Below are 25,233 nucleotides of genomic sequence, written 5' to 3'. Positions count from 1 at the left end.
CACACACACACACACACACACACACACACACACAAAGGGGAAATTCCCTTTGGTACATTTGTGTATTCATATAACATGATTTTATCAAATTCATTGCATATTTCCTTTGCTTTCCCATCCTTCCTCCTTCCCTCTTGTCCTCCCTTCTACCCCACTGATCTTCCCTATGTATCTATGATATTATTTCTTCCCCCCTCACCTTCTTTAGCTCTGGTTTCCACTTATTAGAGGAAACGTTTGGCTTGTGATTTTCTGAAATGTAACTTATTTCACTTAGCATGATGTCCTCCATTTCCATCTGTTTATCAGCAAATGCAATTAATTCATTCTTTATGGCTGAGGAAAACTCCATTGTGTATACTATACCACATTCTCTTGATCAATATTCATTTATTCAAGGGAATCTGGATTGATTCCTTAATTTGGCTCTTGTGAATCTGGACTGATTCCTTAATTTGGCTGCTATAAACATCGATGTGGCTGTATCACTATAGTTAGTATGTTGACTTTAGTTCTTTTGAGTAAATGCCAAGGAGTGGGATAGCTGGGTCTTATGGTAATTCTTTTCCTACTAATTTTGAGGAATCTCCATACCACTTTCCAGAGTGTTTACATTAATTTGCAGTACTACCAACAATGTATCAGTGTTTTCTCTCACATCCTTGCCTGTTTTCTTGATAATTGCCATTATATTATGTAAGTCTCCTTTTTTTCTTCCAAGAGCTAACCAGAAGTAGTTCAGTGTGCATTCTCTTATATTCTTATGTGATATATATTGATACAAGTAATTTATGTTGTCATTGACTTCAGTGAATTCATACCATATACATTTCTCTGGCAAGTTGATTTTTTCTTCTTAATATATTTTGGAAAGCGTCTTAGCTCATCATTGCATAAAGAATTACCAAGTAATTCTTAATAGGTATGTGATATTTTATACCATGAATATACGATGGCTTGTATAACCATTTACGTTATTTCCTATACTTTCTGTTACTAATAGTGTTGCAGTGAATATCCTTACATCCCATTCTTTAATGACATTAGGACATTTCTCTAAGGAAGGTGTTAGGAAGTTTTTTTTTTCCAATTTTGTTTATATACTTCTAAATTGCCATCCAAAAAACTCCAGAAATTTACACTGATATCAACAGCGTCAGTCTCATTCCTATTCTTGCCAGTGCTTAATGATAGAAGTTTTTAAAAATGTTGTCTTATTGGTAGGTAAAACATTTTTATTGTATTTTAATATTCCTGATTGATAGTACACTTTCATCTGTTCATGTTTTTCTTCTATGAATTAACTGTTCCAATTTTCCATGAGATTGTTTTCTTTTTATTGCTCTGAATATTTATTTTTTATTTTGAACATTAAGTCTTTGACTTTTTACCAAATACATTATAAATCTTTTCTTCCATTTTTGCCATTCATCTTTAGATTTGTGAATATACATTGAGACATAGGAAAAACAAAATTTTACAAGGTCAGTTTTACACTTTTCATTTTTCTGCATTTTGTAATGTATTTCAAAGAAATTTTTTCCATTTTTTTTTTAAGTGCTGATACTTTTTTGTTGTTGTTGTTAATAGTGGTGTTTGTTTTCTGCCGTTAGCTTTTCAGTCTTCCTGGAATTTATTTTAGGGTATAGCATGGAGAAAGGACTACGTTGAGTTTTTTTTTTTTTTTTCAGTTTTCTGTAGTGCCATTTATTAATTAGTACAGTATTCTATATTCTTTCTATTCTTTCTCTCCTGATTTGAAATGCCACATTCATCATAATCTAACTTTCCATATTGTTTTCTTTCCTTCTATACTGTACTATCAGTGTAACCAGTACCCTGATAGAGTAGAATCCTGCTTGGAGGTACAAGCCATCTGGGAAAATAAAAAGTCTGAAATAATCAGCAAGAAATGAAGACAAAACCAGAAGTTAGATTTAAAACGGAGGCACCTGATGAGTCTTCCAGCCCTGATAGGAACTGGAACTGAACAACTGAAAAAGGCCCCAATTCTTTATTTAAGGGGGGAAGTACATCAAAGGCAGGGATAAGGTTTCAATGTGGCAGGGATCTTGCAGTCAACAGGTTGTTTGGTGCTTGGTAGACTACGCCCATTGGTAGTAGTGCTCTAAGCTAAAGCAGGGCACCAGTGTGATCTGGGAAATTTCATCCAGGAGTTCCTAGAAAAACAGCTTCCCTGCCTTAATGGCTCAAATAATATCCATAGTTCATACAGGGCTCTCAACACTGTATCATTGAATTGTTTTTTTAATGCCTCTTCCACAACTTTCTAGTTTTGATAAGTCTAATCAGACAAGTAGACTAACATCCTTCTCTAAAATTTTCTTCTGTATGAATTTTAAAGAAAGCCTCTCAAATTACAAAATATAATTTTTAAATATTATTTAAATCTAATGACATACTGAATTTGGAGGAAATTCACGTTTTAATTTTTGATCATTATACTCATCCATGTTACTAATTCTTTTATTAATTCTAATAGATTTTAGTTGCTGATCTTGAATTTTTTTGAGAGGGAGAATCCCTTTTTGATAATGATTTGCCTTTTTCTTATGATCATTTATACATTTACTGTTTTCTTTTATAGCACTAGATAAATTAAATTCCCTTAATATTAAATAGCAATGTTGATAGTTTACATTCTTGTCATTCTCTTTTAATAAGAATGCTCCAGGTTTTATGTCTTCCCTGTGTTTCTGTTATTTATTTATTTTCAAAGTCTGGTAGATGAAGTTTTTCTTTATTCCTAGCTTATAATTTTTTTTTTTTAGAGTTAGAAATGAATTGCTTTTCTCCCCTCCAATATCTGTTGATAAATGGTATTATTTTCTCCTTTGATGTGTTATTTATTATGTTATTACATTTTTGGATAGTAAAGCCTTTTTGCCTAAATGGGATAAACCATACTTTTATTCTTTGGGTAAACTGTTGGCCTTGTGTTGGATCCTTTCCTTTATGTTTTTAAATGATTTTCTGAAAAAGAGGTATTGTTTCTTCAAAATGTGTTAGGACTGAGTGAATTTAAATGAATTGTTACTGTTTAAAAAGCTAGAATTTATTTTACTTTTAAATTATTTTTGTGGTGCTGGCGATTGAACTCGGGGCCTTGCACATGCCTTGCAAGTGCTATACCATTGAGCTACATTCTCTGTACCTAGAGGTAAAATTTTGATCACATTTTCAGTTCCTTTAATTTTCATTGATTTACTATAATTTTTCACCATTTGCTATAATTTACATATATATTTAAATTGTCCAATTTATTTAGATTTTCAAATTTAGATAAAATTATAGATAGCAATTTTTTAATGTCTTTTAATTACTTTAAGTCTGTAGTATGTTGATCCCTCACTTCTAATATTTATTTGGTGAGAGTTGCCTAGAGCTTTACCTCTTTTTATTAATCATTTCATTTCTTCCTTTCTTACCTTTTCTTTCTTTTCTTTTTGGTACTGGGGATGCACGGGCTTTGCACAGGCTAGGTAAGTGCTCTAACACTTATCTACGTCCCCAGCCCTGTTGGTCTTTTCAAAGAGCCAATGACTAGCTTTTGGTTTTATTTATTAATTTCATGTTGTGGTTTCTTTTTTTTTTATTATTTTATACCTTGTCATTAATTCAGTCCTTCTACATTCTTGGACTTATTTTCATTTGGTTATTTTATTTTTCAGTTTTCTTGTTTTCGTGTATACATTTAAGGCTAATTTTTTTTTCTTGAGTACTGCCAGTGTTTTGTTTTATAGATTTTGCTATGTTGTATTGTCATCTCTTTAAAAATTAAAAAAAATTCAGATACGAATTTCTCTTGATCTTTAAGTTATTCCAGGGGCAGTTGTTAAATTTTCAGTAGGAATAATATTTGTGGTTAAAGTTTATTGCTCTGTAGGCAAGACTGTGTTTATTTTATCTTGGGTTTATTGCTTTGTAGCCAAGATCTTGGCCTGTGTTTAATGATTAAATCAAGAAATATATAATGAAGACCTACTATGTCTTAGGTACTAGGCTGAATCAGTGGTCAAAATAAGACCTTGACAACTGTTATGTAGCCTGTGTTTTGTGGGAGATAGGAATAGAGTTGGAGAGAAGAATGAATTTTGCCTTTGAAAATGAATTAACTACCACTTTTGAGTTTGGTGACCATATACCTGCTTCAGTTTATGTATAAAATAGAGAATGTGTGATCTGTGTCTTGATATACAAATTATATATTAGATCAATTTTAATTGTATATTCAGAGTTTCTCTGTCTTTATTTTTATTTGATTTGTTAGCAGATTCACTTAACTTATCTGAGTCTTTGTTTCATCATTTGCAAAATGGGGAATTATAGTGTGAATGATTATGATGTACTTGAAGAAACAGTTGTTTTCATGTAAAATTGTAATGTTGTTTGTGGATTCTCTGGTGCTCTATGACTTTGGATGGAGGATCAAGGGCTTTCTGCTGCCTGATGATACTAAAGAAAAGTCAGTTTGTGAGGTGAGAAGTGATCTCACAGTCCTTACATGAAGATCCTTGGTTTATGATTGGACTCCCATATGAGCCTTCTCCAGCTGGACTTCACAGCTTTGAAAAATGAATGTATAGTTTAGGAGTGTAACTTTTAATTCTCTTTCCATTGGAAAGAAATAACATTTAAAAGATCAACGGTAATTTGGTCTGGATGGTGTGTAATTGTCATCTTCATTTTCTTCCTTAAATTTTTATAAATATTTTCAAGAAAAACATAGACCTGAATTTTTCTTAAAATTAGAAGAATTAGAAATAGAAAGCTCTTTTCATGGAAGTTCTGGACTTAGGCCTGAGGAAGTTTGAATATATTAACTGATGAAAAAGAATCCTTCTCTCTTCGTATTCTACCCTTTTCTGCCTTGGAATTGAACAGTTATTTTAGTCAGGCTTCCCTCACCATAACAAAATACCTGACATAACTAACTAAATAAGAGAAAGGGTTTGTTATGACTTGTAGTTTTAGAGGTTCTGGATCATGTTTGAATGGACCCATTGCTTTTTAAGCCTTTGGTGAGGGTGCCCATGGCAATGAATTTTCCTTTGTCTAATTCAGTGAACTTCTGTTGGTCCCTTACCTGACTTACTATGTGTTAGCATCTACATGTCATAGAAAACATTTGGCCTTTGGTTTTTTGGGATTGGCTTATTTTATTTAGCACGATAGTGCCCAGTTCCATCCATTCACTTGCAAATATCATAATTCCATTCTTCTTTATTGTTGAGTAATATTCCATTGTGTATACCATATTTTCTTTATCCATTCATCTGTTGAAGGGCACCCAGGTTGGTTCCATAGCTTAGCTATTGTGAATTTAGCTGCTATAAACATTGATTTGGCTGCATCACTGTAGTATGCTGGTTTTAAGTCTTTTGTGTATATGCCAAAGAGTGGGATAACTGGGTCAAATGGTGGTTCCAGTCCAAGTTTTCTGAGGAATTCCCATTACTGCTTTCCAGAGTAGTGGCACCAATTCTCAGTCTCACCACCAATGCATGAGTGAACCTTTTTCCCAACATCCTTGCCAACATTTATTGTTACTTGTGTTTTTGATAATTGCCATTCTGACTGGAATGATATAGAATCACAGCATACTTCTAATATGCATTTCTCTAATTGCTAGAGATGTTGAACATTTTTTCATATTGTTGAACATTCATATTTCTTTTTCTGGGAAGTGCCTGTTCAGTTCCTTTGCCCATTTATTGGTTGGGTTATTTTATTTTATTTTTTTCAATGTTTTTGAGTTCATTATATATCCAAGAGATTAATGCTCTATCTGAAGTGCAGGTGGCAAAGATTTTTCTCCCATTCTGTAGGGTCTCCCTTCATATTCTTGATTGTTTCCTTTGCAATGAAGAAGGTTTTTAGTTTGATACCATTCCATTTATTGATTCTCACTTTCACTTCTTGTGCTTTAGGAGTCTTATTGAGGAATTTGGTTCCCAAACTGGTATGATGGAGAGTTGGGCCTACTTTTTCTTCTAGTGGGTTCAGATCTCTGGTCTAACATCTACGTTCTTGATCCACATTGAGTTGAGTTTTGTGCTACATATGGATTTCTAGTTTTCCCAGCACTATGTGTTGAAGAGGCTATCTTTCCTCCAATGTATGTTTATGGCACCTTTGTCTAGTATAGGATCATTTTTCAATGTGGGTTTGTCTTTGTGTTTTCTATTCTTTCATGTCTGTTTTGGTGCCAGTACTATGCTGTTTTTCTTACTTTGGATCCATAGTATAATTGAAGATGTGGTATTGTGATGCTTCCTGCTTTACTTTTCTTGCTAAGGATTGCTTTGGCTATTCTGGGCCTCTTGTTTTTCCAAATGAATTTTACGACTGTATTTTCTATTTCTATGAAGAACATCATTGGAATTTTAATAGGAATTGCATTAAATCAGCATAGTGCTTTTGGTAGTAGGGCCATTTGACAATATGAATTGTGCCTATCCATGAATGTGGGAGATCTCTTTATCTTCTAAGGTCTTTTTCAATTTCTTTCTTTAATGTTCTGTAGTTTTCATTGTAGAGGTATTTTACCTCTTTTGTTAGATATATTCCCAAGAATTTTATGATTTTTTTCTTGAGGCTAATGTGAATGGAATAGTTTTTCTAATTTTTCTTTCAGCTGATTCATTGCTGATGCATAGGAACACAATTGACTTATAGGTATTAATTTTATATCCTACTACTTAGCTGAATTCATTTATGAGTTCTGAAAGTTTTCTGGTGGAATTTTTTGGTCTGCTAAATATAGAATCATGTCATTGGCAAATAGGGGTAGTTTGAACTCTTCTTTTCCTATTTGTACCCCTTTAATTTCTTTCTTTTGTCTACTTGCTCTGGCTAGGGTTTCAAGGACTGTGTTGAGCAGATGCTTTAAATTTTTCTCCATTTCGAATGATGTTGGCCTTGGGTTTAATATATATAGTTTTTAGAATGTTGACGTACCTTCATATTACTCACTAGTTTTTTTTACTGTTTTGAACATAAATGGATTCTGTATTTTGTGAAGTGCCTTTTCTGCATATATTGAGAAAAATCATGTGATTCTTGTCTTTAAGTGTATTGATGTGATGAATTATGTTTATTGATTTCCATATATTGAACCAACCTTGCATCCCTGGGATGAACCTCACTTCATCATGGTGCACTGTCTTTTTTAATGTTTTGTATGTGATTTGCCAGCATTTTATTAAGAATTTTTGCATCTGTATTCATCAGGGATATTGTTCTGAAGTTTTCTATCCTTGATGTATTTTGTCTGGTTTTGGTATCAGGATGATGCTTTGGAAGGGTTCCCTCCTTTTCTATTTTATGAAATAATTGGAGGAGGATTGGTGTTAGTTTTTCTTGGAAGGTCTAGTCCTGGGCTTCTCTTATTGGTAAGCTTTTGATGGTATTTTCAGTTTCATTGCTTGAAATTTGTCTATTTAAATTTTGTATGCTCTCCTAATTGAATTTGGGTGGGTCATATTTTTGTGGAAACTTATTGATGTCTTCAAAATTTTCTATTTGAATGGAGTATAAATTTTCAAAATAGTTCTGATTTATTGTCTGTATTTCAGTAGTGTCTGCGGTAATGTTTCCTTTTTATCACTTTTTAAAAATATATTAATTTGAGTTTTATTCTTTTTCTCTTTGTTAGCTTGGCTAAAGGTTTATGAATTTTATTTATTTTTTCAAAGAACCAACTTTTTTTGATTTTTTTTTGTTTCAGTTTCATTGATTTTGGCTCTGATTTAATTATTTCCTCTCTTCTACTGCTTTTGGTGTTGATTTATTCCCTTTCTAGAGATGTTATTTATTTGGTGACTTTCTATTCTTTTAATGAATGAGTACAATGCAAACTTTCCTCTTAAAACCACCTTCATAATGTCCCAAAGATTTTGAAATGTTGTGTTGCTTTTCTCATGTATCTCTAAGTATTTTTTTATATCAGCCCTGATTTCTTCAGCTATCTATTGGTCACTTAATAGCATATTATTTAGTCTCCAGGTATTAGAGTAGCTTTTATTTTTTTATTTTATCATTGATTTCTAATTTCGTTCCATTATGGTCTGATAGAATGCAAGGTTTCTCCCTCCCTCCCCTCCTCCCCTCTCTCTCCAGTATTTGCTGAAAATTGCTTTGTGGCCCAAGATATGGTTTATTTTAGAGAAGGATCCGTGTGCTGCTGAGAAGAAAGTGTATTCAGTCATTGATAGATGAAATAGTCTATATGTATCTGATAAGTCTAAATTATTGATTGTATTTTTTAGTTCTATAGCTTTTTAAATTTGTTTTTGTTTGGTGGATCTATCCAGTGGTGAGAGAGTTGTGTTAAAGTCACTCAGTGTTACTGTGTTGTGGTCTATTTGATTCCGAAATTAAGCAGGGTTTGTTTAATGTATGTAGATAGATGCTCTTTGGTTTGGGGCATAAATATTTACGATTGTTATATCTTGTTGATGTGTAATTTCCTTACACATATGAAATGCCCTTATTTGTCCCTTTGGATTAACTTTGGTTTGAAGTTCACTGTATCTGATATGAGGATAGAAACCTCTGCTTGTTAATGAGATCCATGTAAATGATATATTTTTTTCCTATCCTTTTATCTTCAATCTATGGATATCTTTGCTTATGAGGTGAGTCTCTTGGAGACAGCATATTGTTGGATCTTGTTCTTTTATACAGTCTGCCAGTCTGTTTCTTTTGATTGATGAGTTTAAGCCATTTACATTCAATGTTTGACTTCAAGTTTGAAGGAAATGAATTTCAATTGGTGTAAAATGACATTCTGAACTGATAGAATTCTATTGGCAAGGGAACATAGTCATAATAGTACATGATATTTTGAGATATGTAGAATAAACTTTTTCTTGGTGTGTTCATGGAGAGATGAAACTTAAAACACAAAATGTTTCTAACATTCTAAATCATTTGGGTTGTAGTTGATGACTTTGGGCTCTTAAAGTTCCAGGAAATAATTCCGTCAGACAAAGTGCATATGGAAGTTTCTCTTAAATAAGAATATAACTGCCTTAGTTAAATAATTATTGAAATATAGCCATTTATTGAAAATTATTAGTTTGTAAATGTAAGTTTTGGAAATCTATCATAGGATCACTGAGACCTGGAAATGACCCTGAAATCTTATTGGGTCAGGGGCCCCCACAGCATCCTCCACAGCAGCATAGAGTACTTCAACAACTACAACAGGGAGATTGGAGATTACAGCAATTTCATTTACAGCATCATCACCCTCACCAGCAGCAACAGCAACATCAGCTGCTTCAGGATGCTTATATGCAGCAGGTAGTTCTTTTACTAGTTTAGATCTGGAAGTAGAATTGTGAAATCATGTAGCAGTTGAAAAATCATTGAATTGCTTTTTTGTATTATGGGCATCTTGAACTAGATTCAAGTAAACATGTTCTTTAATTTCCTGATTATTAAAGAATATGTAGTTAATTTGCATTTGATGAGCTACTTAAGGATACCTTATTAAAACAGGTTGCATCATGGCCTAATGAAGCAGAGAATGTTCAGTTAGTATTCAGGAATAAACATTGTGATTGGTAATGAATATTATCTGAGGTCTTGTTTTGAGTTCACAGACTATTGTAGACAATGTGTTATTGTTCTTTCCAAAAGTACCATTGTATTAAATTTTTAAATTCTTTTTTTTTTCTTTTCTTTTCTTTCTTCCTTTTTTTTTTTTTTTTTGACGAGGTTGGTATAGGGGTAAGAGGAAGCATTTAGAGTTGAAAGGACGTAAGGAAAAAAATGTCCTTCATCTCATCAGAACCAATAGATTTCTAGTTTCATTAAACTTTTAAATTGAACTACTATTACCATCATCACTTTGATTTCCTAAACTATTTTTTGATCCAATTACATTCATGACATTTTTCATGGGTGTCACTTTTCTCTAGTTATGATTGATATAGCCAGAGTGGAGGGTAATAAGTAAATGGTGTTATGGGATGGCCGAAGACACTACTGAAGAGGAGGTGGAGAAGAGTGGGGATTTTCTGTAATGGGTCCTGGTCACAAGTCACTTCAGGGGAATTTGTCAACTGGGAAAAGATGATAAAAATGTTTAGCATTGGCATTCTTGCAGGCATTCTTAAATTATACTGCATATGGTTTTAGTTGAATCTCTGTTGTATTTTGTTGATTTTAAAACCAATTCTAATAAGCATATGTAAATTATAGTCACTCTACAGCTATTTTGTACTGGAGTTTAGACTACTGATATGGTAAAATGAATATTTAAGTAAAGGACTCTGGCATAAAAAATGCATGGATAATATTGATTATTTATTTATTTTTATCTTATAGTATCAGCATGCAATGCATCAACAACATTTACTCCAGCAACAATTTTTAATGCATTCAGTGTATCAACCGCAACCTCCTGCATCACAGTATCCTACAATGGTAAAATGTTACATAATTTCTAGAGATTTCTTTCTGGATATGCATTATAATGTTGGAATTCACAGTGTGAATGGGGTTACTCAGAATTTAATAATCCAGAACCAGTTCAAATTATTTAATTGACATGTATTTTATTGAAGACAGGTGTATGTTCTCAAGTAGTCATAAACTATTTTGAACTGTGGCTCCCAAGTGTATGGCACATTGTAATTGACAGACAACATACTTCTCTTATAGTTTAAGGGAAATGATCTTTTACGTGATCTTTGCCACGTGTCTCTTTCATTCCCTGTCAGCTGAATAAAAATGAAATTCAAAGGGAAAGAACATTTGATTCAGAGAATAGTTTGACTTTTTACAGAACCAGCATTCTACTGACTAAGACACTCTCTTGTCTTTTTCTTAAAATATTTAAGGGAGAATTTTTGAATCTGGCCAAGTGAGCTTAGATTCACAAATTCTTAAATAGGTAAAATTCCTCCTGCTGTAGTTTTCTAGTAAGAGAGCTGTTCCTTCAAATAAAATTCATTATTTTCTAGGTTTCTGGTTTTGTCACCAAAGTAAAAAGAAAGAAGGATAGTAAACAAAAACAATGCTGATAGTACTTTATTGACTTGAGCATTGATTTATGTAATATCATTCTTGTTTCAGATGCAGCAGTATCAGCAGACTTTCTTGCAGCAGCAGATGCTAGCTCAACATCAGCAATCCCAACAGCAGGCATCACCTGAATATCTTACCTCCCCTCAAGAGTTTTCACCAGCCTTAGTTTCCTACACTTCGTCACTTCCAGCTCAGGTTGGAACCATAATGGACTCCTCTTATAGTGCTAGGCAAGTATTTTTCTAGTGAATGCAGGATTTAAAACATTGGCTGGGAAAAGGTCTCCACAAGCATCAACTGGGAATTGGGCATGAGAAGCAGTAACATTGGTAGCATAATTGTACTGTGTGTATCTCAAAAGAGTGTGAAAGTACACAGTTTACTATAGAACAATTCCCAACTTCGGTGTGTGTATGAGATAAGAGAGAGAGAGAAAGAAAAAAGCAATAGTGATAAATTATTGATTAGGGGGAAATACGGAAGGAGAGGGGAAAAATGAATTTAATGAAGTGCTTTCCTAAAACAAAACTGGAGTATATGAAATAGGACAGATTTGTCTTAAGTCGAGAGCAGAACTTAAATGTACAAATCATTATTTGTCATTAGCTTACTCTAGTTATAGGTTTTTCTTTCTCACAAAGCATTTTTTCTTGAATAAATTAATTGGATTGTAAATAGTAAAATTAAAGCATATGCTATGATATTCTAAACTAATTAGAATCAATAAAATATAAACTATGAAATACAAGTAGTAATCTAATAAATTTGCATAATTAGTCCCCCCATAGTGATGATAAGAATGGAATACTTTTCCATATTAAAAATAGGATATTCTGCTTGATATTGTATAGTTTTCCCCCCATAGTGATGATAAGAATGGAATACTTTTCCATATTAAAAATAGGATATTCTGCTTGATATTGTATAGTTTAAGATACTGACGAAGCTATTGTATTAATTAGAATCGTTGTGGCAGGGGACTGAGGCCTCCTGTACAAAGTCAGGTTAGTGAGCCATCCTGTAAACAGATCATTCAGCACCAGCCAATGCAGACTCAGTCATAACAGCCTTTCAGCTAAATCACTCCTATATTTTTCACTGGAGAAAGGGTATAAGATAATAAATGTTTGTTGTTGTTTTAAACTATTAAGTTTTGTGTAATTTACCATGTAGAGACAGATAACTAATATACTAGGGCAATTATATTAGTTAATATGATAGTTAATATAATAGGGCAATTATAAGATATAAGATAATGTATATGTAGAGGATGTTTATTTTAACTTATTGAAATATTATTTGATATTCATACCAAAGATAAGTTAACACAGTAGAAGAGGAGGAATTTTAGATTTGGGGAGAAGGGGAAAATCATTCTAAGATAATATTTAGAGACAAACAGTTGTCACCTTCCACTGATAAGCAGGAACATCTGCTTACAGAGCTCTTTTAAAATTGCTAGAGAAGATGTTATACTCAAAATTAACCTGATATCAAGTAGTACAATAATATCGATGAAGGAACATTGAGGCACCAAACAAATGTAGCTTCCTATAGGAAGTTCTGTATTCCTAAGCTCTAGTGGCTATAGTATATAATTGTTTCTACCTATTAAATAATCAGCCCTTTCCTGCTCCATGTTCCCATCCAGTAGTACACAGCTCCATTGGAGAGGGAATACAATAAGTCCTATATGCATTTGAAGATACTGAATCCAATGTTTCCCAACCTTGGGTATGCAAGATGATTTTGGTGATAAACCAAGTTTTAAAAATTTTAGTAATTAAACAAAAATTAGGGGAAAATACGTATTATAACTATGATTCCATGAGCAGTATTACTAAAAGATAAGATTAAAGTAGGGAATACTGTAGTAATTCAGCTTGATATCTTTTGTACTTTCCAACTAATTTCACTAGATTAATTAATATTAATATTTTGATGCTAGTTAACACCAAAAGTTAAAAAAAAGCAGTCATGTAATTGATACATTACTTTCATCAATATCTTAAGGAATATAGAGCACAATATCCATTTATTTATTTATTGGTACTGGAGATTGAACCAAGGGCCTCAGACATACTATAGCCCATTAATCCCTAACCTATTTTTAATAAGAAAAATTATTCCATTCTTATTACTGGGGACTTATTTCCAGGTATGTCATTTTTGGAAATTTATTAAATTATTACTTGCATTTCATAATTTACATTTTAGTACTTCTACTTAGTGTTACATGATTTTATTATTTATAATATTAATAAAGAAAAGTGCTATTTGGAAAAGTAAAAATTGTAATTAGACTAGGAAAAAACAAAGAGCAGAATTAGATTTTATTCTTGTAGGGAGGAATATCAGAGAACATGTGTGTGTTTGTGTTTATTTTTATTTTTTCTTGGGGACTGAACCCAGGACCTTGGGCATGCTAGACTCTACCAATCATCTATATTCCCAGTGCTGGTAGACATAGTTTAATGTGTCTTTGAACTGTAGGTAAGCTGTAGGTTAAGGTAACATACCCTATTGAGTACAGTCTGCCAGGATTCATCATAGGAATTGGAGGAGTGATTCAAATAGGAAGTCAAAAGGCTCTGAAAGAAATTTATAGGAGGGAAAATGTTGTTCTTTGAATTTCCCTTTCTCTGATCTGTGTTAAGGACTCTGAAAGTCCTTGAAAACAGTTTTGGAATAAAGATGGAATTTTGTCACATGGAGGCAGATTTTTAGGCCTTGGCAATATCTAGGTTCTGTTTACTAAGCAAGTGTACTTATAGTTTATTTTCTTTTCTTATCCTCTAGCCTTCAATAATTGTTTAAATATTCTATTCTTGGCACAGATATTCTGAGGGGGTTGGACTAAGGGATTAAATGGATGTCTTTTGCTGACTTTTACCTTCTAGGACCTATGTGGTGGCAAGGACATTGAGCTGCCAAAGGGAAAGTAAATTCAAAGGGATGAGTCAAGGCTTGCAAAATGGAGATACTTGTTTAAACATAGAGACTTTCTCTCCATTGTCAATATTAAAGGGTTTAGATCTGAATTATGTAAGGAATTTGATAGATTTGTTAAATTGCCTCATTCCTGTGCTGTATTTCCAGGCTGGTTGAGGGAGAGGTACCCAGGGATTCTTAAGAAGTCTTTAGACTTACATTTTCCCTTAAAAACCAAGAGGCCTATCTGGCAAATTGCATAGAATCAGTGGTCTTAGGCTCCTGACTCGATAGTTTTGTATTTAATGATTGTTTGACTGATATTTGCAATCTAAGTATTGAACTCAGGGCCTTGTATATGCTAAGCAAGCTACCAAAAAGCCATCTCCCCAGCCCCAGACTTTAGGTACTTTAAACACCATGAATAATTACATATTTACAGAATAACTTTCTTTCAACTTTAGCTAATTTATTAGTAAGGCAATCCTAAAATTCATCTTTTGTTTGTAGTGAAATTATTGTGGTGTTTCCACATAACCAGGACATGATCACTATATAGTTATTCTGAAGTAATTTTGGAGTGATACTGCTTGGTATGGTAACAGATTGTCACTTTCCAACTTGTTCACTGTAAGAATAATAACTCATTTATTGACTGCTTAGTTTTCTTTACCAGACCTGTTCTCTTTATATGTGTATTAAATCATTTAATTTCTTCAGAAATGCTTTGAAGTAGATACTGTCACTCCTTTCCAATAGATGAGAAAGCTGAAGCATAGAGGGGTTAAGGAATACGTTATGTACCTTTTGTAGGTGATTATAGAGCTAGTGTGCCTTATGGATTATGGAACTAGTCTGCCTTATAGAGGTGTTTCAGATCCCATACCCTTAACCTGCCATCTCAACTGCAATAAAATTGTATGGTTTTCTAAGCATTTATAAAATACAAACTGGGGCAATGTGAAATTTTTTAAATTCTCATTTTCTTTCTTTTCCTCTCTCAATTATTATAATAGGCCAGTTGCTGAGAAAGAGGCAGTTGCAAATTTTACAAATCAGAAGAACATCAGTAACCCACCTGATATGTCAGGGTGGAATCCTTTTGGAGAGGATAATTTCTCCAAGTTAACAGAAGAGGAACTGTTGGACAGAGAATTTGACCTTCTAAGATCAAGTAAGGGACACTTGAAGGCTTATTTTGCTTCACAGTAAAATAACAGCTCCATAATTTTTCAGCAAGGCCAAAGACTGTTTTGAGGTGGTGTACATTAAATTCTTTTTGTGCATTTGAGGGCAAAATTCAGGCCATCTTCTTTCATATACACTATCAAACTATATTATGCACATTAGGGATTTATTGCTTTATAGTAGCTATTCAAAACCCAAGATTGCTGAAAATATGCTGATATTAACACTTTAAAAAACTGCATAACTGTGAATGTTAAATTCAGAACAACTCCAAAAGATGGAAATTTAATGTTGAAATAAAAAGGGAGACATTAGTATCTTGCCTTACTAATCATTTTGGAGCTCTGTTTTTTCGCACACTTAATAGAAAATATTGTGGGTCTGAGATGCCCTTTGAAAATGCCTGAAAGAAAACATGGGCTAGTTACTACATTATGTTAATGTTTTGTAATGCCCTTTTAATGAGTGGTGACATAAAAGGGCTGCTTTGTTGTCCTGATATGGCAAAAGTTAAATAAATTTTTTTTCACTGTAAATCAGATATCTCAATGTTTTTACTTGAAATCATTGCCTTTTCTTAAACTACCTAATATATATGTGAAGCTTCACCATACACACACACACACACACACACACACACACACACACATTTTTTTTGGCGGGGAAGAAAGTTGTAGGATATTTTCAGGTTTGCAAAACAGGAACAAAAAACTCACTTCTGGAGGATGTAGATAATTTTCAGATTTCTGAGGCTTGTGCGTTATGTGTGTGCAGTGCACACACACAAGTGTGTTTTCCTTTTTGTATGTGAAAAGGTTGAAATTGTTCCCAGTTCCTAGTTTCTATATTATTTAGGTAACTGGTGTTATGAATAAATTTAATAGATTGAAATGCTTTGTTCCAAATTAGTATATATTTTATGTACATTTTATAAATGCCTTGCATTCATGTAATAATAGTTGTTTAGGATTTAAATTTGTATTTTACATATTGGTAATATATAATGGAAATTTAATTGATGATTAAATGTAGATATATAAATGAGTTCTGAGGCCTTATCAAAGGTTTGTTAACTTGGGTAAAACCAATCTTACATCATTAAAAAAAAAATCTTTTTAAACCACAACTTTTTGTTTGGTATTTTTCCTAGAATTTGTGTTGAGTGACCCCCCCAAACAAGGTTTTAAAAAAGGAAATAAAGTATCTCTTTTGGAGAGATGATAGAGAGTAGCCCAATTATTATAATGTATAGGATTTTTTTAAAAGCAAAAGGTTTTAATTTTGATGTGTTCTAATAAGGTTTTGCTAAATCAGTATTTGCTACTCCTTGGGTGAATAAACCCCCTTTTAAAATAACAGAATAGGAAAAAATTCTCATTTTTTACCTTACAGAGTATGCTGTTCTATGCTCCTGAGAATTTGTAATGACACCTAACTTTTGTTTGGCATAGGCAGGAATGGTATATGAATATACCTATATGTGTTCTTTCATAAAGAATTGGGTTTAACTTTAAATTTTTGAACTAGTTATTTATTTTTAAATTTGAAGATCAGGTAATATGTGTGTGTGCTTGTGCACATATGTATACCAAAGACAGTTCAAATTTTATTGCAGTATTAACTGTAGAAAGATATTAGGTTCCAATTGAAAGTTCAGGAGGAACTTTTTTTGCAGGTCAGACTTGGAATAACCTCTCTCATTTGGAAAAATATCTCAATGGTACCTCATCTACAGAAATCATTGCTACAGGCCTTTGTACTTATTTAATTCAGCACATTTATACCAGAAAATACAAATTCTAATACCTGACAATGTATTTACTAGTAGGAAACTCAGTAAAATCACATAGCCAGGTATCAGTTTCACTTAATGGTACTTCACTCAGGGTTGTCAGAAGAATTAAATGAAATAATGTCTTAAAAAGAGTCTGGGCACCCAGTTGATAAATGCACTTTCCCTTTCCTTGCCTTCTGTATATTTCTTTAGGCTCTGACTTACAGGTTTTTTGACTTTCAACTGGCATTTAAAAATTATATCTAAATTATTAAGTTTCTTAGTTGGTCACTTAAAAATCAAAATAGAAAAGGGATTTGTGGACAGACATGTCAACAACAAAAGGGACAGTGACAGCAAGGAAACAGATAGAAAAAAATCTACTTTTCTCTTTGGGGGTCCAAAGAAGGAGAAACATCTTTTATAAAATTTATTAAGAAATCAGTAATGTATAGAATATAGTATTGAAACATTTCTGCTTATGATTTTAATATTCAGTCATAGTCATTTTAATTGTCTCTTTAAATAGAAGCTGTCATGTGTCTAATATTTCATCTTTTTGATAGGGCTTAAATTATACTGATAGGCAAATGGCCTCTTCTAGAACCTTAAGAATTTCACTGCAAGGGTAACTGCAGTGAAACTTGATGTTTGTCATTATTGGTTGGTTTCTTCTGTCCCTAACAACCTTTTCAAAAATGAATAAATACAATATTGATGTATTTGAAATGCCAAATAGGATGTTTGTACCTTTTTTCCTTGGTATAAATATTAATTTGTTAATAATTTTCCAATATTATTCTAAATTAGTTTATTTTTTGTTTATGAAATGCTTTGAATTGAGAGGCTGGAAATCTTTATATGGTCCTTAAAGTACAGGCATTGCCCATGTAATGATGTAATGGTTGCAATCAGTCAGAATAATACTTTCACATTTGGGGTTATTTCCTTAATGAAAGACAAAGGATATGCTGTCTAGGAAGTATTTTTTTGAGGTATTATCAAGAAGGTAATTTTAAGAACATATTAATATTTTGAAAATTCTAAAATATTAGCAATTGGTAACAATTCTTTTTAGTGATTTTCAGAAAAACAATTGATTCTGTATAGGAGGCAAAGGGATTTAACATGAAAGAAACTAGTCTTTTACTTTCAGTGTAAATGAATGTTATTTATGGTTCAGAAGCTTTACTGGTTCTTAAGAGCAATACATTAAATCAAGATTAAGCTTTAGTAATAAAGCTTGTCTCAATATTTATTAAAAATTTAAGCCGGGTGCTGTGGCACATGCCTGTAATCCCTGTGGCTTGAGAGGCTGAGGTAGGAGGATCACAAGTTCAAAGCCATCCTCAGCAATTTAGTGAGGCCCTAAGCAACTTAATGACACCCTTTCTCCAAATAAAATATATACAAAAAAGGGCTGGGGATGTGGCTCAGTGATTAAGTGCCCCTGGGTTCAATCTTTAGCGTGAAGTAAATAAACAAATAAATAATTTAAAAAAAATTTAAGCTTCTATCTGTTTTTTGTACCAAAATGTCTGGATTTGGTATGCAAACTTCAGAAACCTAATTGTCATAGTATTTAACATATTAAGCAGTAATTAAACAAAATACAGGTGTTTGGGGAAATTTCGACTTGCACTTGTTCACATAGTTGTGTAGGTGTAAATGTTAAGGATAATACTTAATGAAACATTTTTTGGTTGATTTATTTGTTTTTATTTGAAAGTTCATAAAAATAACTGAAAGGAAGAATAGAAGATGCTAAATACTGTGATTGCTTTTCGGTTCTTCTGAATATGTTTTATCTATGAAGCCACAGAATAAAATTTGTGAGTCTATAATTAGTTTCTTGTAAAACATTAACTCTCACACAACTTTTCAGGTATATTAGAATATTAGTATTACATTGAGACTGCTCTTTTAAAAAATCTTATTCATTGACGTTTGGGCCCTGTAGGACATTATCCATATAAGCAGCACAATTCATTTTTTAGATTATTTTAATTTTATGGTGATATTGTAGAATATACTTTGCTTTTAGGAGTTTTAAGTCCTATATTTTTTCCATCTGTATCAATTAAAATTCTTAAATTGTTTTGGTGAATACAGTTTATTTTTTTTTGGAAGGCAGAAGGAGGTAAGTTTCTTATATTGGCCAAATTGAACTCAAGCTTTGATCTATGTTAAAGAAAACTAATCATTTAAAAATGATAGTTAAATACATTTTAGGGGTGACTGTATTTGAAAAGTAGCTTTATATAACCATTTTATTTATAGATAATTGATTGTTAAAAATTAATATGTATATTTGTATTTTTTTGTTCTGGGTCTCAGATTGTCATGTAAATTTTAGAAACCTTAAATGATTAAAAAAATTCCATTAAAAGTGATTCTGTTTTGTGGAACACTAAGAACATGATTTATTTTATTATAAATTTATTTTGATTTCGGTTTTAAAATAACTGGATAAATGAACTTTTCATAGAACCATGTCTTCCATATTTTTTATTTGTGGTGACTTCTATATAAAAATTAGTTTATCCCTATGTGATAATGTTTGTACTCTTGTCTTAACTGCATGATACTATTTGTATATTTACCATGAACTTACCAAAGTTTGATGGAAATAATATACCAAATGCATAAATATTCAAAGAGCCTTAGTAGTTATTTTGCAGTTTTATAACCTGGAAACTATTGGTATAGTAGTGGTTTATAAATTTGGTGACTATGTTAAAATGCAGATTCCCACGTTCCTACTTATAATTTATCTGACTCATTAGGTTGTGGGTATGGTTAGTAATTGCATTTTATGTAGCAGTCTTCAAATCATGATGTAGATGGTTTAGGGTTAAAGTCTGGTCCTAATTCAGATTTAAATAAATACCTAATACTCTTAATCTTGCTTTTTAGAGGGCTCTTGGATATTGCTATTGTATTGCTATGCTATTGCTATCATTTTGAATTAGTCTCCCCCATTTGTGTTTTCCCACTCCCTATTTCCTTTGTCCTTAGTTTTAGATACTAGAATCTGGGAGATGGAGAAGAATGGGGAGTCTAGGAGAATTCTGATACAAGGCATAATTCCCTGGTATACAGTTATTCTGTAAGTACATTCAGGGCCTAACTTAAAAAAACAAAAAACATGGGTATCCATAGGTAATCACTGTGAATCATAGGATGGTCCTTAAAGTCTAATTGTGGCATCTCACAATAGGTGAGGAACCCTTCATTATATAAATTATTCTCCAACCTTACTTTTTCAGAAAGAGATATGAGACTACCTTCTCTTTAATAGTTGTTTTTGACAGCAAAGTCAATGGTTCAATGAACATTTGTTACTGGTTTCCTAAATTGAATATATGGTTAATATCTTTAAAATTAATGCCTAATATTTCTCTGTTATCCATTTCAGTATTGGAATTGAAGAGTAGCATTTTAGGAAGTTTTGTTTGTTCTGCAATCAATTGTCAGATGTGTTCAGCAACTCTTTATCAGTGCCTCACACCTCAACAAAACATTAGGGCTTCAACAAAATTTTAAATAAAAATTTAAATCCATAGTGCCATGTGGATGTTGCAGAGTTTGTCTTTGCTGTAAAAGCTGGCAATTGTATCCACTGTCCTAAAGGCAATTAGTAGTCCATAGGAGTAATTAATAAATTCAGAATAAAGATGTGCTCCAGGGTCTTGCTTTGTCAAGAGTGTACTCCTTGGACCAGTGATATCAATACTACCTTGGAACTTGTTGAGGTGCAAAATCTCAGAATGCACTCTATACCTGTGGAACCAGAAGCTGCATTTTAACAAATCCCCGGATGATTGCAATGCACATTACGTTTCAGAAGTATTATTATAGGGGATACTGCTTTACCTTGGTACTTTCTGCTTCTCTCTAAAGTACAAGTTATTTTAAGGAGTTTCATATCTGTTTGGATTCCCCTTCCACACTCTGCAGTCCTTTAGGATTCTATTGAAACCAAAATAATTACACAAAGAATTTTTGAAATTAGGCCAACCTAAATATGAATTGAACTTCATTGAAGGATATGGACCAAAGGTCTAGTCCCAGGAATGCCAAAATATCTACCTGAGTGAGTCTCAAGTAATATAATTTTGATTGCTAAGAATCAGAGGAAAGAGACATCCTACAAAAGTCTGGAAGTTTCTAATTGATATAAGGATCTGCTATGTGGAAAGTTTGAGAGCTGCGAAAAGATAATCATTTCTAGGGAATGAAAACGTAACAGCTCTTCCTCAAACACGCCAGGCCTGCTTCTGCCTTTGAGTTTGTTTCAGCTCTAATTCTTCCTATGTGTTCTTTCCCCAGGTATTCACTCCTTAGCCTGTAAGACATTTCTTACCTAAATAACTATTAGAATCAGTCTATTTATTAATGCCCACTTCTTTAATTCCTTTTATTCTGTACTACATTTTTTCTTTATAACTTTATTCATTTTAAGCATACTACATATATTTATTATCTCATTGCTTATTAATTTTTTTCACACCAACATAGACTACATGAAGACAGGATCTTTGTTTTATGTTATGTACCAATTGCCTGGAACAGTGCTTGGCACATATTAGATGCTCAAATATTTGTTGAATGAATAAATAAACTTCTTATCTGTGTTTTTGCATCTCCATGTTATGTGTGTGGGTAAATGATTTGATAGTAAAACAAATGAGAAATGAGTAATAAAATATAGGGAATTACTTTATTGCTATCAAGAAATAGGATTTCCTATTTTTATGATGAATGATCATTTGTGATGTTTTTTTCCCATATTTATTTGAAGAAAGTTTTCCTTTCTTTAATAAGTAGGGTTCAAATTTAGATTTAATATGTTATAAATAGTCATCAAGTAATATTTAACTGAACCTAACTAACCTATTAGGTTAATTGTATTTTAGTGTAACCTAGCACTGATTATATTGTGAAATTTGCTTTTGTAGCAACAAATATGTATTAAATTCAGGACTATGTTTTAATACTTAGAATAATGGAACTCTGAATCTAATATTTTCCAAAAAGCTGTTACTTTGATTTTTGCTTTTATTTATACAGAAGTATATCACTTTTAATTTAAAGACCATTTTTGTTTTGTTTTATTTTATTTTTTTTTTTTTTGTTTCGTCTTATTTTTACAGATAGGCTCGAGGAGAGAGCATCCTCAGATAAGAATATAGAACCACTTTCTGCTCCACATAATCATCCTCCAGAAGATCCTTTTGGTTCTGTTCCTTTCATTTCTCACTCAGGCAAGTTACATATGTAACATTACTGTCATTAAAAAATACACACAAGAATAGCAGAACCTTATTAATAGAGAGTGGAAGTAAGAATCAGGTATTGGTTATAGAAAATAGATTATTTTAACCCTTACCCATCTTGGTCTTCCTGATGTTTGTCCCATTGAATTATTCAGTTGTGCCTTTGCCAATGTAAAAAAAAATACTTATTTACATAACAGAAACATAACTATTTCTTTTTACCTTTTTTGTGGGTACTGCTAAAAAAAACAAGCCATGCATGAAAATATCTCCCTTTTATATATTTAAGATATAAAAATATTTTTATATTTTTGCATAAGAATATGGCATTTTTCTAGTTTATGTGTACTTTTGTAGTTACATTTAAAAAGTATTAATGATTTTGTATTTGTCAAATCATTTTGGTTTAGCTACTCTTTTCTTCTAACATCTCTGCTTTTGATTTCAATCCAGAATTTAAATATTGATATTATGTACTCTTTAAAAATATTTGTAGTAATAATTTCAAAGTATTTACCCAGTTAACAGTTGGAATATAATAGGATGGAATAAAATTCTACTTTGGAGTAAATTAATTTTTGTGTCTGAATGGCAATAGTGGAGAAAATTGGTTTCAAGTCCTGGTAAAGGGAATGATATTGGAAGAAATTATTGTTTGACAGAAGCTGAAGGTTTAGTTTAACGTAGTCAGCCACTTTCTTTGGTTTTGTTCTTTTATTTCTCACTCAAGTAAGTTATATAGTAACATCTTACTACTATTTTAAAAATACTTGCAAGAACGATAGCAAAAGGAAAACTTAAGAATGTAAAGTCAAGGTGTGAATTGTGTATTTAGGATTTCTTATGGATACATGTAGCTTGTCAGCATTCAGATTTGGTTATCTAGACTATATGATACAGTAAGCAAGATTGTTTCTAATTGCTTTCACATTCTGTTTTTCTCTTTGCCATTTTTGAAAGTAGTCCATATTCTTTTCATTTTCTGCTTGCTGTCTTCAATGTGTCTCTTTCATGGATGACTCGACATCCTTAACTTGGAAAATAGCTATCTGTGTGCATTAATTTAATTTGCATAAATGTGCTTCCTTACACCCCTTTATCCTAGGTGACAAAAGTATTATTTTTTTCTTTAATTATAATGTCTTAAAATAATCTTTTATCAGCTTTCAAAAGCCTAGTATTCAATGAGTCGAGATACTTATGTGTGTGCCTAAAGCAGTTTCCGGACTAACTCCTTTCCATACTCTAAAGAAGTGCATTATCTTCTTCAGCTTTTCATGTAGCTGTGCAACTACTTTATTTTGTATACACACACATACACACACACACACATTTATGATTTATCATTTGTAATTTTAGATAGAAATAAAATATTGGGGTATTCATCATCCTTTAGGAGTAAAATTAATTAAATCTACTGAAACAAAAATTGTCCTTAGAAGCTTTTTAAAAAAATATTTAAAAAAATTTTTAAAATTATAAATGGCACACAATATTTTTTGTTTGTTTATTTTTATGTGGTACTGAGAATCAAACCCAGTGCCTCACATGTGCAAGGCAAGCGCTCTCACTGAGCCACAACCCCAGCCCCTTTCTCATAAGCTTTAAGGAAAAAGAAAAATGAATTCTAGCTAATGAAAATATACTCTACCTAACGTTGTGAGACTAAAAAGCATCTGGAGATTTCTCGGACATAGGAGAGATAAAGACAAGAAGTTACAACATATGTGTTACATATACAATACAGAATTAAGTGTGTATGATGTCATCTTACTTGAATTTGAGAGTAGACAATTACTAAACAATTTTAAGTGCACCATATAGAGGGTTTTACTTGAGAATAAAATGAATTTAATCGTACAGCAGAATGCTATAAGAATTTAGCAAGTTTTAAGTCCAATGTTAATATGTATTTGGGAAGTACCATTGTTCTGCTCTTTTTATTTAAAAAAATCTGTTAGGACATTCTTTTTCTTTTTTTGTGGTACTGGAAATTGAACTCAGGGCCTTGCTTATGCTAAGCAGATACACTACCACTGAGCTACATTCCAGCCCTCTGTTAGAATTTTATTTTTTAAATTTTATTTATTTTTTATTTTTTTTTAATTTTTATTATTGGTTGTTCAAAACATTACATAGTTCTTGACATATCATATTTCATACATTTGATTCAAGTGGGTTATGAACTCCCTTTTTTATCCCGTATACAGATTGCAGAATCACATCGGTTACACATCCACTGTTTTACATACTGCCATACTAGTGTCTGATGTGTTCTGCTGCCTTTCCTATCCTCTATTATCCCCCCTCCCCACCCCTCCCATCTTCTCTCTCTACCCCATCTACTGTAATTCATTTCTCCCCCTTGTTTTTTTTCCCTTTCCCCTCACTTCCAGTATAACAGTATAATAATAAGGGTCTCCTTCCATTTCCATGCAATTTCCCTTCTCTCTCCCTTTCCCTCCCACCTCTCGTCCCTGTTTAATGTTAATCTTCTTCTCATGCTCTTCCTCCCTGCTCTATTCTTAGTTGTTCTCCTTATATCAAAGAAGACATTTGGCATTTGTTTTTTAGGGATTGGCTAGCTTCACTTAGCATAATCTGCTCTAATGCCATCCATTTCCCTGCAAATTCCATTATTTTGTCATTTTTTAGTACAGAGTAATATTCCATTGTGTATAAATGCCACATTTTTTTTTTATCCATTCATCTATTGAAGGGCATCTAGGTTGGTTCCACAGTCTAGCTATTGTGAATTGTGCTGCTATGAACATCGACGTAGCAGTATCCCTGTAGCATGCTCTTTTTAGGTCTTTAGGGAATAGACCGAGAAGGGGAATAGCTGGGTCAAATGGTGGTTCCATTCCCAGATTTCCCAGGAATCTCCATACTGCTTTCCAAATTGGCTGCACCAATTTGCAGTCCCACCAGCAATGTACAAGTGTACCCTTTTCCCCACATCCTTGCCAGCACTTGCTGTTGTTTGACTTCCTAATGGCT

At 32.4% G+C, this 25,233-nt stretch overlaps 1 protein-coding gene across 1 annotated transcript in view; it reads left to right on the top strand.

Moving 5' to 3' along the window:
* Positions 1–25,233, top strand: part of Bmp2k (BMP2 inducible kinase) — a 128,066-nt gene that overhangs the window by 77,562 nt on the left and 25,271 nt on the right. The window contains exons 14-18 of the mRNA XM_048784711.1: positions 9,137–9,330; positions 10,360–10,458; positions 11,110–11,291; positions 15,009–15,166; positions 22,111–22,221. Of these exons, the coding sequence (XP_048640668.1) occupies positions 9,137–9,330; positions 10,360–10,458; positions 11,110–11,291; positions 15,009–15,166; positions 22,111–22,221 (744 nt within the window). The remainder of the gene's footprint in view (positions 1–9,136; positions 9,331–10,359; positions 10,459–11,109; positions 11,292–15,008; positions 15,167–22,110; positions 22,222–25,233) is intronic.

This window comes from Marmota marmota, unplaced genomic scaffold (assembly GCF_001458135.2).
Source record: "Marmota marmota marmota unplaced genomic scaffold, marMar, whole genome shotgun sequence".
Lineage (NCBI taxonomy): Eukaryota > Metazoa > Chordata > Mammalia > Rodentia > Sciuridae > Marmota > Marmota marmota.
Note: the sequence above shows the minus strand (reverse complement) of the source record. Positions and strands in the feature narration are given on the sequence as shown.